Source organism: Megascapheus bottae, chromosome 21 (genome assembly GCF_031878675.1).
Source record: "Megascapheus bottae isolate mThoBot1 chromosome 21, mThoBot2.hap1, whole genome shotgun sequence".
Taxonomy (NCBI): domain Eukaryota; kingdom Metazoa; phylum Chordata; class Mammalia; order Rodentia; family Geomyidae; genus Megascapheus; species Megascapheus bottae.
This window is the reverse complement of record NC_143529.1, coordinates 17,804,916-17,821,219: the sequence shown is the minus strand read 5'-3', so window position 1 is coordinate 17,821,219 and position 16,304 is coordinate 17,804,916. Positions and strand designations below refer to the sequence as shown.

The window sequence follows — 16,304 nt, the reverse complement described above, 5'->3', positions numbered from 1 at the left end:
CTTAGTTTCCAGTTGATATTTCTCCCTCTCATCCTGGAAGCATTTTTCTGCTTGCTTTACAGTATTTTCACTTTAGAACGGTTTCTCAAGGATAGTGGGTAGTGGCTTATGACTGACTGTAATCTCAGCTACTTGGGAGATGTAGATCAAGGAAGATCACATCAAGCCCAGCCAGAGGAAAAAATTAGCCAGACCTCTTTTCAATAAACAAGCTGGGTGTGGTGGTGCATACCTATCATTCCAGCTGTGCAGGAGGCCTAACATTGAGGCCTGAACCTGGCTGAGACAAACAGTACCTACCTTACATGAAAATTAACCCAAACAGTACCTACCTTACATGAAAATTAACCCAAACAAAAAAAGGGGTATGGGTATGACTTGGGTGGCAAAATGCCTGCCCAATGAGCATAAAACCAGTATTCACTAACTCCAATACAAGAAACTCCTCCCCCAGTGGTGTGTGTGTGTGTGTGTGTGTGTGTGTGTGTGTGTGTGTGTGTGTGTGTTTGTGTGTGTGAAATCTAATTGAAATAGAAAATAACAATGCTATTGAGAAAACCTTTTATCCGTATGTTAAAGGAAAAAAAAATTGCCAAATTGCAAACATTTGTCTTACTGAAGAAAATAACATTTTATTCAAGTTTCATTAAGGACAGAATCTCTAGCATAGATACAATTTGCTAATCTTCCCTAGTGATTGAGCAGCTCTGAAAGTTTTAATTACTGAGTATATACAATGTATAACAATTTATAAAAACATGCAACTGTTTTTTTTTTCTTTTTCCACTTTAGAATGCACACAGAAAGTAGCTAAATGATTTTCTTTTTTTTTTTGCCAGTCCTGGGGCTTGAAACTCAGGGTCTGGGTACTGTCCTTGGACACTTCTTTGCTCAAGGCTAGCACTCTGCTATTTGAGTCACTTCCAACTTTTTCTGAGTATGTGGTACCCAGGAATCAAATCCAGGGATTCATGCATGCTAGGGGAGCACTCTATCACTAGGCTATGCTCCCAGCCCAGTTAAGTAATTTTTTAAAAATCAGTCATCAGGCTTGGATTTTGGTATGTCCTTTCAGAATTGCTTCAAATGGGCTTTAATCAAAAGCAAGTTTTTTTTTTAATTTTTGCATAGTCATGGATTGGGAAGTAACTTTTCATTATGCCAGCATAAACTTAATAACCATTAGAATTTTTTCTGTGCATTTTAATGTTTTCACAATATTCATCTGCATTAATCAACAAAATAGCAGGAATTTACATTTTTGTGTTTAACTCTGTTGTTAGAATGTCTAGTAATGTAGACATGTATTCAATGTCTGTCTTGTTTGGTTTATATTCTAAGAGGAGATGAGTCAACCCTTGTATGTGATTACATATTATGGTATAAGCCATTGTCTCTGCCTTCTCGGAGTCCATTCCTTTAGATCAATGTCAAAAAATAATAGAGCTTAATAGATTGTTTTGAATCCTGTGTTCACTTTCCTTTAAGAAGTAATTTTTTCTTCTTGACTACATGTTAGTTCAAAGACTGTATGATTCTTTTTTTTTCCTTTTCCTTTCTTTTTTTGCCAGTCCTGGAGCTTGAACTCAGGGCCTAGGCACTATCCTTGATGCTCAAGGCTAGCACACTGCCACAGAAGCCATAGCTCCCCTTCTGGCCTTTTCTGTATATGCAGTACAAGGAATTGAACCCAGGACTTCATGAATGCTAGGCAAGCAGTCTACCACTAGTGGTTAATTGGAAATAAGAATCTCAGGGATTTTCATGCCTGGGCTGGCTTTGAACCGAGTTCATAATAAATATGTAGGTCTGTTTCAGTCTATAAGTGAAGCCTAGGTTTTGACATTTGAAGGTTTCTCTATCAAGCTAGGAAGACCAGTTTGATCTAGAGAGCTTCAATGTAGTTAAACATTTTTCCTGCTTCCTTTCCCTGTTAATTTTAGTCGATGACTAAATTTAATTAGTAAACCATAAAAGGTCCACTGGTCTGTTATTATATACTCTCTTGGCACTTGTTTAAATGTTAAAGAAAAAAAAAAAAGCTCAACCTAGGCCAAATGTCTTAAAAGCATTGAGATTGCTGAGGCATGCTGAAATGCCAGAAAGGTCCTTAAAATATATAAGTGCTTAATTTTGCAGGGAACAACTAAAGTTGCCCAGAAAAACATACATTTGAGAATGTGTCTCTAGATTTTAAAACTCATGAGAAAGTTATGAGATAGTTAATATTAGTTGTAAAGTAGAAAAGCATGGGTATTTATTGAGTGCTCCCTTGTCTGTAAGATACCTTAGAAATACAGAAAAGCATAATTTCAGTCCAGAACTGATCATGTTCTTAGGGAGTTAGCACATTTAATTTGACTTAAGAAGTAAATAATTAAAATCTAAATTTTATGCTTAAGGGAAAGAAATACTTTCGGATTTGTCTGCTAGGAAAGTACAAAGCTTAATAATTAGCCTGAAATGCCTGGGCCAGTAAAAGTTTTATAATAATAATAAAAATATACTTGCCAAAGAGGCCACGTACCTATATTCTCATTATATTCTGCTAGGTACCTGTTATGTGACCACAAAGTGGTCACTATTAATTAATAAATATACCAACTGAATCTTCTCTCTCTAAGACAATATTTATCCTTAGAGTCTGAGAGCAAGAGGTTAAATTAAGTTGAGAAGAGGTAAGAACAATTGTATGTTCGCATGGTTACTGTCAACAGCAAACTGCTAAGGTTGGGGATGTGGTTCCATGATAGAGCAGAATTTGCCCAGGAATACCTAGAGAGAGGGAGGGGAGGAGAGGGGGGGGGAGGGAGGGAGGGAGGGAGGGAGGGAGGGAGGGAGGGAGGGATCGCCGTGTATCTTTAGAGAGAGAGGGGGAGGGAGAGATTACTGTGTATCTTTTAATAGAGCTGGCTATTTATTGTAATACCACAGGAGTGATTGTTAATCATTTCCCACAAATAAGTTACTTGTTAAACTTTGTGAGAAGCAGTATTTTCCTAGGCATCAGGTATACTCCTGGTGGTAGTTATGGTGATAGGATCTAAAGGGATGTGGCAAAATAAATCATTTCTTACTTCTTTTATTATTTATTTAGTTTTGTCAGTCATGGGGCTTGAACTCTGGGCCTGGGTGCTGTCCCTGAGCTCTTCAGCTCAAGGCTACCAGCCTACCCCTGGAGCCACAGCCCCACTTCCTGCTTTCTAGTCATTAATTAGAGATTAGAGTCTTTTGTTATACAAGACGTGGTGGCTCACACCTGTATTCCTAGTTACTCAGGAGGCTGAGGTCTGAGGATCAAGGTTCAAAGCCAGCTCTGGCACAGAAGGACCTGAGACTCTTATCTCCAATTAACCTTTAGAAAACAGGAGGTGGGGCTGTGGCTCAAGGGTAGGGCTGTAGCCTTGAGCTGAAAAGCTTAGGAACAGCCTCCAGGCCAAGTTCAAGCCCCATGATCCCCCCTCCCTCACCAACCAACCCCCCCACACACACACAGTCTCACTTTCTTTTGTGCCCCAGCTGGCTTTGAACTGCAATCCTCATATCTCAGCCTCCTGAGTAGCTAGGATTACAGGCGTGAACCCCACCGTGCCTGGCTTTACAAAATTAAATTTTATGTAACATAATGGTGTTTTGAATTTACAGCTTTCTAAGCCAAGGGATAGCTAGAGCTGTATGCATTGTCAGTAATAGTCTTTTTAGAATGAACGCTGTTTTTTAAACACAGAAGAACTTAAACTGAGTGGGTTTTATTAAATGAATGCCTATTAAGTTTACCTGATGAGAAAACATTAAAATTTTCTTTTATTTATATACATCCAATCATCTTCTAATTTATCCAGATCTTATGTGGATGCAAGAGTTCAGCCAATCTATGGTGGTACCAATGAAATAATGAAGGAGCTGATTGCGAGAGATATCGTGCGTGATGTGTAGACATCTGCCATGGATCTGAGCCCCTGAGAGCTAATCTTGGTTTTAGATCTTCTCAAGATAAAACATAGCCTGGGAAGGAGGGAAACACTAGATGTGTTTTTATGTGTGCTTTCTGTAGAGAAAGAATCAAAATGGTGGAAGAAGAAATCTTTTTAACACCAAAGAATGTAAGTTCTCCTGCAAAAGGTCGAAACTTTAATTTTTTTTTATGTAGTAAGAGTACAAAGATTTTCTAAAGACTTGAAGCCTTAATTTTTTTGTTTATCTCTATAAAGTTCTAAAAAGTGTAAAATGCTTAAATCTTTAAAACTGAGCCAAATAATTTTATATTAGTATACAGTAAAGCATTATGATATTTACAATATTGGACTTTGGAAGGGAAAAATAAATATCCCTTAGACTACAAAGTCCTGTCAGTTGCCTTTTGTTCCAAATTTCCTAGGACATTGGTTTTAACTATGCTACTATAACCCCCTTTTGTTAGGCAGTGAAGGGAACCTTTCAAGCAAAACACCACACTGTTCCTTACAAATGTATACAACTATTGTATATCAATTAAAATAAAGTAAAGCCTAACAAAAATAAACCTTGTGTAGAAAATCTGTGTGAATGCTGATGAGTGAGGCACTGCTCTGGTTGAGAGAATGTGCTGAGTTGCATAACCACTGATGCCTGCCTGGGCTTTCAACAGATTTCCATTCCGTTTAATTTATAATGGAAAACAGAGTAATCCATCATCTTTAAATTTCAGTGTAATGGTAGGTTTCAAAGCAGTAGCTTTTATTTTGTACCAGTTCAGTGTGTTTGTCTTAAACAAATACTGTGTATCTTCTAGAAACCATTCTGTAAAAAATAGGATGGTAAACAAACCTCTCAAGATCCCTACTGTAAGTAAATAAGTAGCAATAAGTAGTGTCAAAAAGTTTGATGATATTAAGTGCAATAAAAAGATACTAGGCATTTAAAATAAATGATTATAAAAAGTTAAGATTTAATTTGTAAACTGACAACGTGATTTTAGTAATTGTTTTTCTGTGCATATACCACTGACACAGTGAATAGTTTTGAAGTAGAACTAAATGTAATTTGTTTAACATAAACATTTAAACATTACCTACAATAACAATTAAGCAGAGTAGCGGGAAAGCAGAAAGACTACTTTCCTTGGGGTCTATAGCTATAATTTCTTCTTGTACAGAAGTTTGCATGGTTCTCAGCTTTGTTTCTTTCTCATATTCATTAATTACTACAAAAAAATGGGCCAAAAGAAATAATGGTTTGACTATTTTCATCTTTTACCTCCCCCCTGCAAACAGGAAGTTTAAGGGGCTTGATAAACGTCACTCCTCCCCTCACCCTGCCCCAGTGTTTCTCCTTTCCATTCAGACTATTAAGAGAAACTATGCTTTGGGAATATATCACATGCCTTGTTGGATTAAGAACTAAATTTAGGCCACAGGGAGTCTTGTTTAGAGCTGGAAGGAGCTGAATTTGAATAATGACTACCACTTAGGAGCCATTTGAACCTAAAGTTACTTAACTTCTCATGATTCTTTCAGATACCTTTCCTTCACAATCCCAAATTCAAGCATTGGAAGCAAAACACTTCAGTGTCCGTACCTAAAAGAATTACAGAGTTGGTTGTACAAAGAGCTGCAAGCGTTAGTGTCTCAAGAGCCTGGTTCTACAGCTTAGAATACTCCTTGCCTTTCTTTTGTTCCTTACAAACTGACAGTGATCACTGTCGAAGAACTTAGTTATGAGACACTGGCCTGCACTATCCTTGCATACTCCAACAGGAGAGATGCAGTGATTGACAAGAATACATGCACGTGGATGAGGGAGACAGTCATGGAAACAGAGGGTGAAATGATCAAAAGTAAATAAAAAAGTGGGCTGAACAGACCCAAATCACATGCAGCAATTACAGTCCTCTAGAACTAGGAATCAGCTCTGTTTATTATTATAATCAGAAAGTGGACCATTTCTTGAGTTTTTTGCTGTTGTTTGTTTGTTTTTGCCAGTCCTGGGGCTTAAACTCAGGACCTGAGCACTGTCCTTGGGCTCTCTTAAATCTAGGGCTCTCCCACTTGAACCAAGGAATCGAACCAAGGTCTTCATGCATTTTAGGCAAGCATTCAACCACTCGTCCAAACTCCAGGCTCCAAGGTATTTTTTTAATTATCTAATATTTAGTTATATTAGCATATATTAGTTATAGGGGGGTTTCATTGTGACATTTCTTCATAGGCATATATATCCTGACCAACCTTACCCCCTCCATTACTCCCTTCTTATGCCTCCTCTCTCAAAACCACACAACAGTCTTCACCATTCTAGTTTCATTTACCATCTTTGCCAGTCTCTCTTAGTATATCCTAATAGTTATCTCTGAGATTTCGCTAACTCGTAGTTTTCTTGACCTTATCAACCTAGTTCTTGTTTTACAACCTCAAAAGAAGCATATATTGCATCATGGTCTTAAAGCAAAAAGAGGAAATCCAGAATATATTCTCAGCCTCCCATTGGGTTTACACTCTTAACAGTTTGTATCTTGCATGTGTCTTTGACCATTGTGCCCCAGGGAAGGAATTTTTCATCATTTCAAGAAAAGATTAAATACTGAGCAAGAGAACAACCTGAGAAGACACAGTAAGAAAACATAATAGCTGGGCAAGGTGGCTCATGACTGTAATCTTAGTTACTCAGGAGGCTGAGATCTGAGGATTGCGGTTCAAAGCTAGCTCAGGAAGGAATGTGTGCCTCTTATTTCCAATTAATCACTAGAAAATGGGAAGTGGGGCTGTGGCTCAAGGGTAGGGGGTGATAATCTTGAGCTGAAGAGCTCAGGGAGAGTGCCCAGGCCCAGAGTTCAATCCCCATGACCCACAAGAAGAGAAAAGAAAGAAAGAAAGCAACATAATGTAAATGTTAATGGGGGTCTAGCAATTTTGTGTCTTGGCCTAGATTTTTAGAATTGTAATAACTGCTTTAAAATTAATTTTGCTCCTTGATGCTGTCATTGGATCTGTTTTTATTTGGTTTTAAAATTGTTACTCTACAAATTAGAGTGATTTTTTTGTTTTGTTTTGTTTTGTTTTTGCCAGTCCTGGGCTTGGGCTCAGGGCCTGAGCACTATCCTTGGACTTTCTCAAGGCTAGAGCTCTACCACTTGAGCCTCAGCACCACTTCCAGCTTTTTTTTTTCTATGTATGTGGTACCAAGGAATCGAACCTGGGTCTTCGTGCATGCTAGGCAAGCACTTTAACCACTAGGTCAAACTCCCAGCCCTCAGAGTGATTTTTGTAGCTTTTTGCTCAGTGTAGGACTTCTGGGAGACTTTTTCTTGTCAGTATGGTTTGGCACACAGCATTTATTTATGTCATTGGACATAGTGATAGAAACCAACTATGGACCTATGCCTACTATACTACTAAAGAAATGGAAAAAGTTCTACTCAGTCTTTCTTCCTCAGTTTTTTTCTCAAGAATTTTGAGGCAAATCAACCCAGGCAGAAAGCCATCATACTTCAAAACCTTTAACATATAATTCCAACTTTCATGTAAAATATTCTTGGACTATATTAAAATATCTTCTTTGAATAAAGTGGGAGATTTAAGCCTGTAGTCCTAGCTACTTAGGAGGTTGAGAGGGACACAGTTCAAAATTAGTCCAGGCAAAAATGTCTGAGACTCATCTTGAATTAATGAGCTAAAAGTAAAGGTGAAGGCATGGCTCAAGTAGTAGAGCATCAACTGTCAGCAAGAAAATTGAGCCAGAGTTTGAGAACTTTAGTTTAAGCTCCAGTCATTGAAAAAAATTCTCTATCTTTGACCTTATTATCTAAATTTCTTTTAAGAATCCTCTCTTTAAATTGTAAAACTGAACTGTTACCTTTGGATATCCTTATAACAAAGTTGCCCTGTTTTTCTCAGAGTTTTAATGTGTAACTAAAACCACCATCAGAGGCCAGAGCAGCTCCATCCCAGAACTCTTATTTCCTTTACAGTAAGATCTCCCCACATCTCTTAATCCCTAGCACCTGCTGATCAAATCCTTATCATTATAGTTTTGTTCTTTTGCAGCAGTAGCATAAATGAAACTATGCAGTCTGTAACCTTTTGAGAATGTTTTATTTGTCTTAGAAAAATGCACTTTTGATTGAAACTACCTTATTCCTTTTTATTGGTGATAGTAGGATATTACTGTATGAGTGACTTGTCCTCTTATGTAGTTAAGAACATTTTGGATAAGATTAAATCTAGCATCATACTAAGTATATTCTTTAAAATTCGATTTAACTTTACAAGTAGCTGCCATGCTGTTTTTCCAGAATACCTATGCCATTTTACATCATCATTGTAAGGATTCCAGTTGCTCTATCCTTCACCATTTGTATTTTTCATTTTAGCCATTCTGAAAGGTCCTCTCATGGTTTCATTTTCCATTTCTCTAGTTTCTGTTGCACTAATGTCTAATAATGTAGACCAGTCTTTTACACATTTGTCTTCTACCTGATTTCTTCGGTGAGCTGAACAAGTTATTTTGACTTTTTTTTTTTGCCAGTGCTCAGGGCCTGAGCACTGTTCCTGGATTTTCTCAAGGCTAGGGCTCTACCACTTGAGCCACAGCACCACTTCTGGCTTTTTTCTATGTATGTGGTATCAAGGAATTGAACCCAGGTCTTTGTGCATGCTAGACAAGCACTCTACCACTAGGGCTGGGAGTTTCCCAGCCCCAGTTTTATTTGAAAAAGAAAAAAAAATTTTTTTTGGCTTGTCATGGGGCCTGAACTCTGGGCCTGGGCATTGTCCCTGAGCTCTTTAGTTTAAGGCTATCACTGTACCTTGTGTCTGTTTTTATAAAGGACATGGGAATTTTATTTCTTCTGGAATTTTGTTCTCTTGACCTGGAACCCACCCTGCCCACCCTCCCTCCCTCCCTCCCTTCCTCCCTCCCTCCCTTCCTTCCCTTCCTTCTTTCTTTTTGTCAGTCATAAGGTTCGAACACAGGGCCTGGGTGCTGTCCTTGAGCTTTAGTTTAAGACTAGCACTGTACCATCTTGAACCAAAACACTACTTCTGGTGTTCTAGTGATTAATTGGAGAGAAGAGTCTCACAGACTTTCTCGTCTGGACTGGCTTTTAATCACAGTCTTCAGAACTTAGCTTCCCTAGTAGGTAGTGTCCAGCTTGGAACTTTCGTTTTCTGTCTTGTCTTTGGTTTTATCAGGGTAATGAGTTGAAGATTATGTTTCCCCTGTTCCACTGATTCACTTTTTGGAAAAATAAAAAAGAAACCTGGTCATTTATTTTGTACAATGTCCAACAAATGATTCATTAATCTGTCATGCGTGTTTTCTATTTTTCCTTTCTTCTCCATGTTTCCTATAAACTGATAGTTCTAAGGGCTTAATTAGATTGATGCTCAATACTTTTGCCCAGATAACTTAATAAGGAGCATTGTGAATATTCTTTTGCATCACATCAGGAAACATATGCCTTGTTTTCTCCCTTATAGTAAGTGAAATTGATCAGATTGTAGTAGTCTTATGCTGCATAAAATAATTATTTACCACGCTCTATAATGTCATTAGAAATTAAAAAAGAAACACGCTTTCCTAATATTGTCTTAATAGTTGTAGACAGTGTTTTAGTGTTTTAGTCCATTGTGTAGAGGAATCAGAAGCTGAAACATAAAAATCCAGACTTTTACTGGCAAAGGACATCATATTTGACAGGCTAATTGACTGTGAACCTTGGACTCTGGGCAAAGTCTTGTCAAGCCCATTAGGCAGTTATAAGGTAGACTGGCCATTTGAAACCATCAGCATTGGGCAGAAATAGCAGCCAAAGACTGTCTCCTGATCAGACATTGTCCCAGAACCTCTTAGAAGTTGATATTGCTCCAGTAGGTGCTAACAGCTGGAGGATGTCAGTTAACTGTATTTTCTGCCCTCCTTACTCCTCCCTTCTCACCTCTCCTCTCCCTCCTCCCTTTCTCCCATCTCCTCTTTTTGTTCATTTTATTCCAGTTTTATTTTTAACAGTCTTACTGTGTATCCTACACTAGCCTCAAATTTATAGTTCTGCCTCAGCCTCCTGAGTTCTGGGATTATAGGCATGTGTCAGTATGCCCAACAGTGAACTGTATTTCTCTTCTTTTTTTTTTCTTACTCTGTGAGAAACTTTTAATTTTTAAATTTCAAACATGTATATTATTGAGAAGTCAGTTATTGCTATAGTCTCTATATATTAGACTACATCTTTTAATATAAAAACAATGAAAAGATATAAGCTTATATGCATTTTTTTGCCAGTCCTGGGGCTTGAAATCAGGGCCTGAACACTGTCCTTGGACTTTCCTCAAGGCTAGCACTCTACCACTTGAGCCACAGCACCATTTCCAGTTTTTTCCATCTGTGTGGGTATGTGGTACTGAGGAATCGAACCCAGGTCTTCATGCATGCTAGGCAAGCACTCTACTACTAGGCCAAACTCCAGCCCTTATAGGTATTTTTTTTAATTGTAACTTTTGTATTTCTTTCTTTTTCTTTTTGCCTGTCCTGGGGCCTGAACTCAGTGCCTTGTCAAACCACGGAAACATATTTGAAGTGAATGTTATAGATATATCAAAATATATGTATACATCACATTTTGAATACATATTGCCTCTGTGGGCCCTAATTCAATAATGTTGAGTTTTAAAACAAGTATTGCTTAATGAATGTGAACACAAACTTCAAGTCGTTCTTAATCCAAATACATGTAGAAAAATGTAAAGCTGGTTTGTATTAAAGATGGTGTGTTGTGTATCAGAAAGCCTAGAGATTGAGATGCAGGTTCTGGCAGAATGCTTGTGTGCATGCCCACACAAAAATGTCTCTTAGAATACATTTTATTGATTCTTAGACTTTTTTTTTCCACTTTTACATTTCTGATGTCAGAAAAACCTGACAGTTCATCCAAAAACCAAGCACTGTATAAGTAGGCTGGCAGTGTTTCTTTCTTTCTTTTCTTTCTTTTCTTTCTTTCTTTCTTTCTTTCTTTCTTTCTTTCTTTATTTATTTATTTTTTGCCAGTCCTGGGCTTGAGCTCAGGGCCTCAGCACTGTCCTTGGACTTTCTCAAGGCTAGATCTCTACCACTTGAGCCTCAGCACCACTTCTGGCTTTTTTCTATGTATGTAGTACTGAGGAATCGAACCCAGGTCTTCGTGCATGCTAGGCAAGCACTTTAACCACTAGGCCAAACTCCCGGCCCGATTATTTCTTTAATAAACCACAAATAAACATTACTACCAGTTTGAGCTGCAGTACCACATCTGGTTTTCTGGTGGTTAATTGGAAATGAAATTCTCACAGACATTTGTGCCCAGGCTGGCTTTGATCCTCAGATCTCAGCCTCATAAATAACTAGGATTACAGGTGTGAGCCACCAACACCTGGCTTGTTTATTCTCTTTTGTGGTCTGGTTTCTTTCCTTCAGCATATTACTTAAGTCCATCTTATTTTCTATATCAGTAATTTTATTGCTAAGTAGCACTCCATAGTGGAATATATGAATATTTTACATACTTTTTTAACCCTTTCATGGATGATGATCCTTTTAGTTTTTAGTTAGGGTTTATTATGAGTAAATTGCCCAGCTCTAGGTCTAATAATCCTGTAACACTATCCTTTTTCTGCTTGTCCATGAACACTGACTAAAGCTACATCTATCCCGAGTAGGACTTGTCATCTTTAGTCCTGTTGTTTTTCCTAGTCTAAATTCCAAACCTGATCAGAAAAAGACAAATATATGAGTGTGATAGTGGGCATAGAAATACAGAAGAGTACAAGCCCCCAAATTAGCTTTCCAGCCATTTATTGGTGTAAATATCTTGGCATATTAGCTTCACTGAGATTCTTCTTTTTCCGCTCATCTGGAAAATTATTATAACACTTCAGAGTGTGAGAATAAGGGATTCATCCATTCAACATGTACTCAATCTTGATCTGGGGATACAGCAGTGAGCAAAATAGAAGGGCTCAGGGAGTTTATTTAGATTCTGGACAAGGGAGATAAAGAAATGAAAATCAAAATCTGTGCTATGTGAGATGGTGATAAGTGCTATGGAGTGAAAAAAAAAAAAAAAGACACCAGGGAAAGAAGATAGAGAGGCTGTTTGTAATCCTTTGTTAGCTGATAGCTGCTTGAAAGTGAGGATTGATTTTTCTTCTCTATCTCTAGCATTTATCACAGTGTTAGCTGCATCTTAGATGCTACACCAATGTTTTCTGAAAGAAGTGACTGAGTATAAACTAGTGTTGAGAAGTGTGTCTCATGTAATCTTCGTAATACTGCTTACTTGGACACTTTTACATTCTTGCAGACAGGTAATAATGATGTCAGCAAGAATGGTGCCCTTCGGTTCTCCTTGTTCTTGTCGGATCTTCTAAGTGTCTTACACTTTACTGCTTGTTATGTTTTTCCTTGGAAATCAGAATTCTTTCTGCTGTATGTCAATAGTAATATATTCTTTTTTTCTAATTAAAAAATTAGTATAGTTGTACAACAGGAGTTTCATTGTCACATATAATATATGTACAATATATATCCAGTCTTCCTATCCTAGTTCCCCTTTCATAAATAATCTTCTTTTCCTCTTCCTCCTCCTCCTCCTCCACCTCCTCCTCTTCCCTCCTCCTTCTCCACTTCCTCCTCCTCCCTCCTCCTCTTCCTCCTCCTTCTCCTCCTCTTCCTGCTAGTCCTGAGCTTGAAGTCAGGGCCTGGGCAATGTCCCAGAGTTTACTTTGCTCAAAGCTACTAGTATAGCACTTGACCCACAGTGCCACCGTCCAGCTTTTGCTGTTCATGTGTACTGAGGAACTGAACCCAGGGCTTCATGCATGCTAGACAAGCACTCCACCACTAGGCTACATTCTCACCCCTCACTGATTTTTTTTTTAATGCATGTTTAAGGCATTTGCTGAATGAGTTATGAAGAAAGAAATTTGACACATGATTTAGTATGTCAGTTTTTTTGCTATGGTGTTTGGTATTCTGTAGTGTCTGGAAACCTGGCATGGCATACACTACACTACACATATTATAATCATGCTTTAGGACAGAATATATATTCATTGTTGAAGGATAACAATGTGCTTAATTTGTAATTAGTAGGAGTTAGAAAACAACCCAATATGCAGCGCAATCTCAAATATACAAAATATAGCAGTCCTAGATATGACTTTTTTAATTTAGAGAATATTAATTTCTGTAATCAAACCCACATAGATAAGATCTTATATATTTAATAGTGTGCTTACCCCTGTACAAAAGGGAAAAAGTAAGTTTAACATTTGTAGACCAATATTCCTATTAATTTGTTGACAGCACAGCTCAAGTTTCCAAAAATTCAAATTAAATATGCATATATATATACATTTATATAAAAGACTAATTTTCCTTGTGCTTTCCTACCTGTTGAATAGGCTAATATTAGTTTATTAATCATTCTTTCATGCCTGTTACCTTTAAATGATCATAAAGTGACTGTAGGAAATATTTATATATGATGGTTTAATGGATAGAAACATTTACAATATACAAAATTTGGTAGGCTGAAAGGGCTGGTTTCAAAAGATCAAAGAATTGTCCTGGAGTTACTGGAAACAATCTTCTAGGATGTTTTATGAAAAAAATGTATATGCAAAAATACATCAGGTGTTTGTATACTGGCAAAGCTTAATAGCTGTGTCATCCAGTATAAACTCCATAATGACAGGGGCTTTATTTCTGTAAAACATGTGTTCAAGAAACACTTAGCTTGTCAAATATTTAGTGTAATGCTAAATATGTTATAATAGTGATTATTTCACAGGAGAAAACTATCATCCAGTGATTTCATGGCTCCGCAATTCCATCACGTCAAAGTCACCCCCCTGTGATTCACAAGGCTGCTGGAGATAGAGCCCAGAGGGGCTGCCCTTTGTGTTGGGCAAGGGCTCTACTAATGCGATGTGCTATGCCCTGCCAGATCATGTCATTCATGTTAACACATGTAGTTGACAATGTTCTTTTCTACCTCAATAATATGATAAAACGATCTCCACTCAAGGACACTTATCTTCTGAATTATTCATGCCTTCTTTTCTGCCTGAAGCTTTTAATATGCCCAGCTGAAATCCAAAAATCTTCCTTTGAACTAGTTTAATTCATGCTTATTTGAATGTTATTAAACACACACACACACACTCTCTCTCTCTCTTAATGTTTTTCCTTTCTGTCCTTAGGGACTAAGAAAACCCTTCAAACCTGGTAAACACACAGTAGACATTTGTTGACTTATTCTCGTAATGGTTCTCCACGTTTAATAACACAAGGGTTAGATGGACTCCCTAAGACGTATCTGAGGTGCCGTTATAATTCTGGACCATTTCAAGGAAGTATGCACCCTACTAAAGGCAGCTGGGTCACCAAAGATTTTCAGTGATGCCAGGATCTGCGAGAATGCTCTAGAACGACCGGGGAACATTTTCTGACTCCATTGAACGCATTGGGGACTGCACTGGTTTGTGACTCACGCCAGCACCTCAGCCCTCCCCTACTCCCTCGAAGCCAGAGGGAATGGGGTGGAAAGAGTGACCTAGAACCATGGACCTACCCCCCACCCCCCACCCCCGCCAAGTCTTTCCCGGAAGAGCGAGTTGCTCGGCGCAGCCTGTCATCACTCCGGCCTCGGAGGAGCTGAGGTCTGGAGGCGCGGGGTGCGTGCGGGGTGGCGGGCGCGCGGCCGGCCCGGTGCAGGACTTACGGAGGCCCGCGGGCGGCCCCAGGCCGGCTTGGCCCCGGGAGGGCGCGCTCACTCCCCTCGCGGCGCTGCGGTTCGGACGCCGCCGCTGCCCACATTTGCGGAGACGTCAACACGGGTTGCTCAGGCGGCTCCGGAAGTTTATTTTGGGGGGGGGGGAATCATAAACCCGCCCCGCTGGCTCCGGGGTACGTGTGTCGCCCGGACCCGGGCCACTCCGCCGTCGTACTGGGTCTGAGCGTAGGCGTGGGGACGCTCAGCGCCGCCGGCCCCACGGCGAACGGGCCGGACGCACCCTGGCTCCTTCCAGCTTTACCCACGCGCCCGCGCCCCACCGTCACTGTGCTACAGGAATAGCTGTGCAGAGGCGGGAACGACGCCCGGCCGTCTGTTTGTCAGTGGTTATTTTCCAGGCGGGAGCCGGGTGGAACCCAGCGGGAGGGAGCCCCCAGCGAGGGGTTCGGGCGCGCGGCGGCCGGCCGCTTCCAGAACGCCCGCGGCCGGCGCGGCACGCCCCGCCCCCTCCGGGGTTTCCCCCACCGCCCGCCCTCATTTGCATGGCGCGGCCCCGCCCCCTCCACCATTGGCCAGCGCCGGGCTCCACCCCCTCCCCACCCCCACGCCCCCCCCATCTCGGCAGGGTTCCGTCCCCCGAGCGCCTTGAGCTGCGGGCAGCGGGCGGACTGTTAAACCGCGGCGGCAGCGGCGGCGGCCCGGGCGGGAGCGGGGCGCGCTCTGGAGAGGAGGCAGCGGCGCCCCGGGTGGGGGGAGGCGGGCGGGCAGCTAGAGATCACCTCAGCAGCCCCCACCACGGCCGGACCGAAGGTGCGGCGGCGGAGGGGAGCCAGGGCGCCCCAGCAGGCGAGTGGCCGGCGTCTCAGCGGCGGGCTGAGGGGGGTGGGTCTCGGCCGGGGACCGTGGCAGCGCGGGGCGGGAAGAGCGGACGGGACCGCTGGGTGGACTCGCGGGCCCGGCGACCCACCGGCAGGCCCCCTCGTTCCCCGAATCCTCTGGGCTGTTGGACTCCGGGCCCCGGCACACGGATCGCGCTCCAGGGCAGGGGTCGGACCACAGCCAAATTTAAACGGCTAAATCTAACAGCCTTGGCAGGAGCGGCGGGGAGGGGAGCGGAGGGAAGGGCGGGAGGGCGGGGCGGGCCGGGGGCGGGCCCAGGCCCGGGTCACGTGGGGAGGGGGAGGGGCCTGGCAGGCCTCCCTTTTGTTTTGGCCGGCGCGTGCGCAGAAGGCGGAACACGTGGTGTTGGGGGCCCGCCCCTGGCCGCGGCGGCCGCGCCCGGCCCGGGGCTGGTGCGGCGTCTGTTTGGGGGAGCTCGGGGTTGGGACGGGGCGGGGAGGGGAGGGGAGGGGCGGGCAGTGTGAGAGGGCCCCCCCGCTGTGGTTATTTCGCACTCGCTCTCAGGCAGACGTAGGTCGGTCCCGCCGGATTAGCGGAGCCAGAGCGGGAATCTGGACGTTGATGGAAGGGCAGGGGCTGCCGAGTTGGTGTGGCCGCTCGCGCTGGGGACGGGACCGGTCCTACTGGGGACCCTGAGCGTGTGTGGTAGTGAGCGGGGTCG

General features: G+C 41.7%; 2 protein-coding genes across 3 annotated transcripts in view; both read left to right on the top strand.

Annotated features, from left to right (window-relative positions):
- The window catches only part of Acadl (acyl-CoA dehydrogenase long chain), a 37,292-nt gene extending 32,770 nt beyond the window's left edge, over window positions 1–4,522 (top strand). The window contains exon 11 of the mRNA XM_090354747.1: window positions 3,843–4,522. Coding sequence (XP_090210873.1) covers window positions 3,843–3,936 — 94 coding nt within the window. The 3' untranslated portion in view covers window positions 3,937–4,522. The remainder of the gene's footprint in view (window positions 1–3,842) is intronic.
- A 10,959-nt stretch (window positions 4,523–15,481) lies between these two features.
- Window positions 15,482–16,304, top strand: part of Kansl1l (KAT8 regulatory NSL complex subunit 1 like) — a 99,669-nt gene continuing 98,846 nt past the window's right edge. The window contains exon 1 of one of the 2 annotated variants that reach the window (XM_090354738.1): window positions 15,482–15,589. The gene's annotated coding sequence lies outside the window, so the exon portion shown is untranslated. The remainder of the gene's footprint in view (window positions 15,590–16,304) is intronic. The other variant, XM_090354736.1, reaches the window with a different exon arrangement.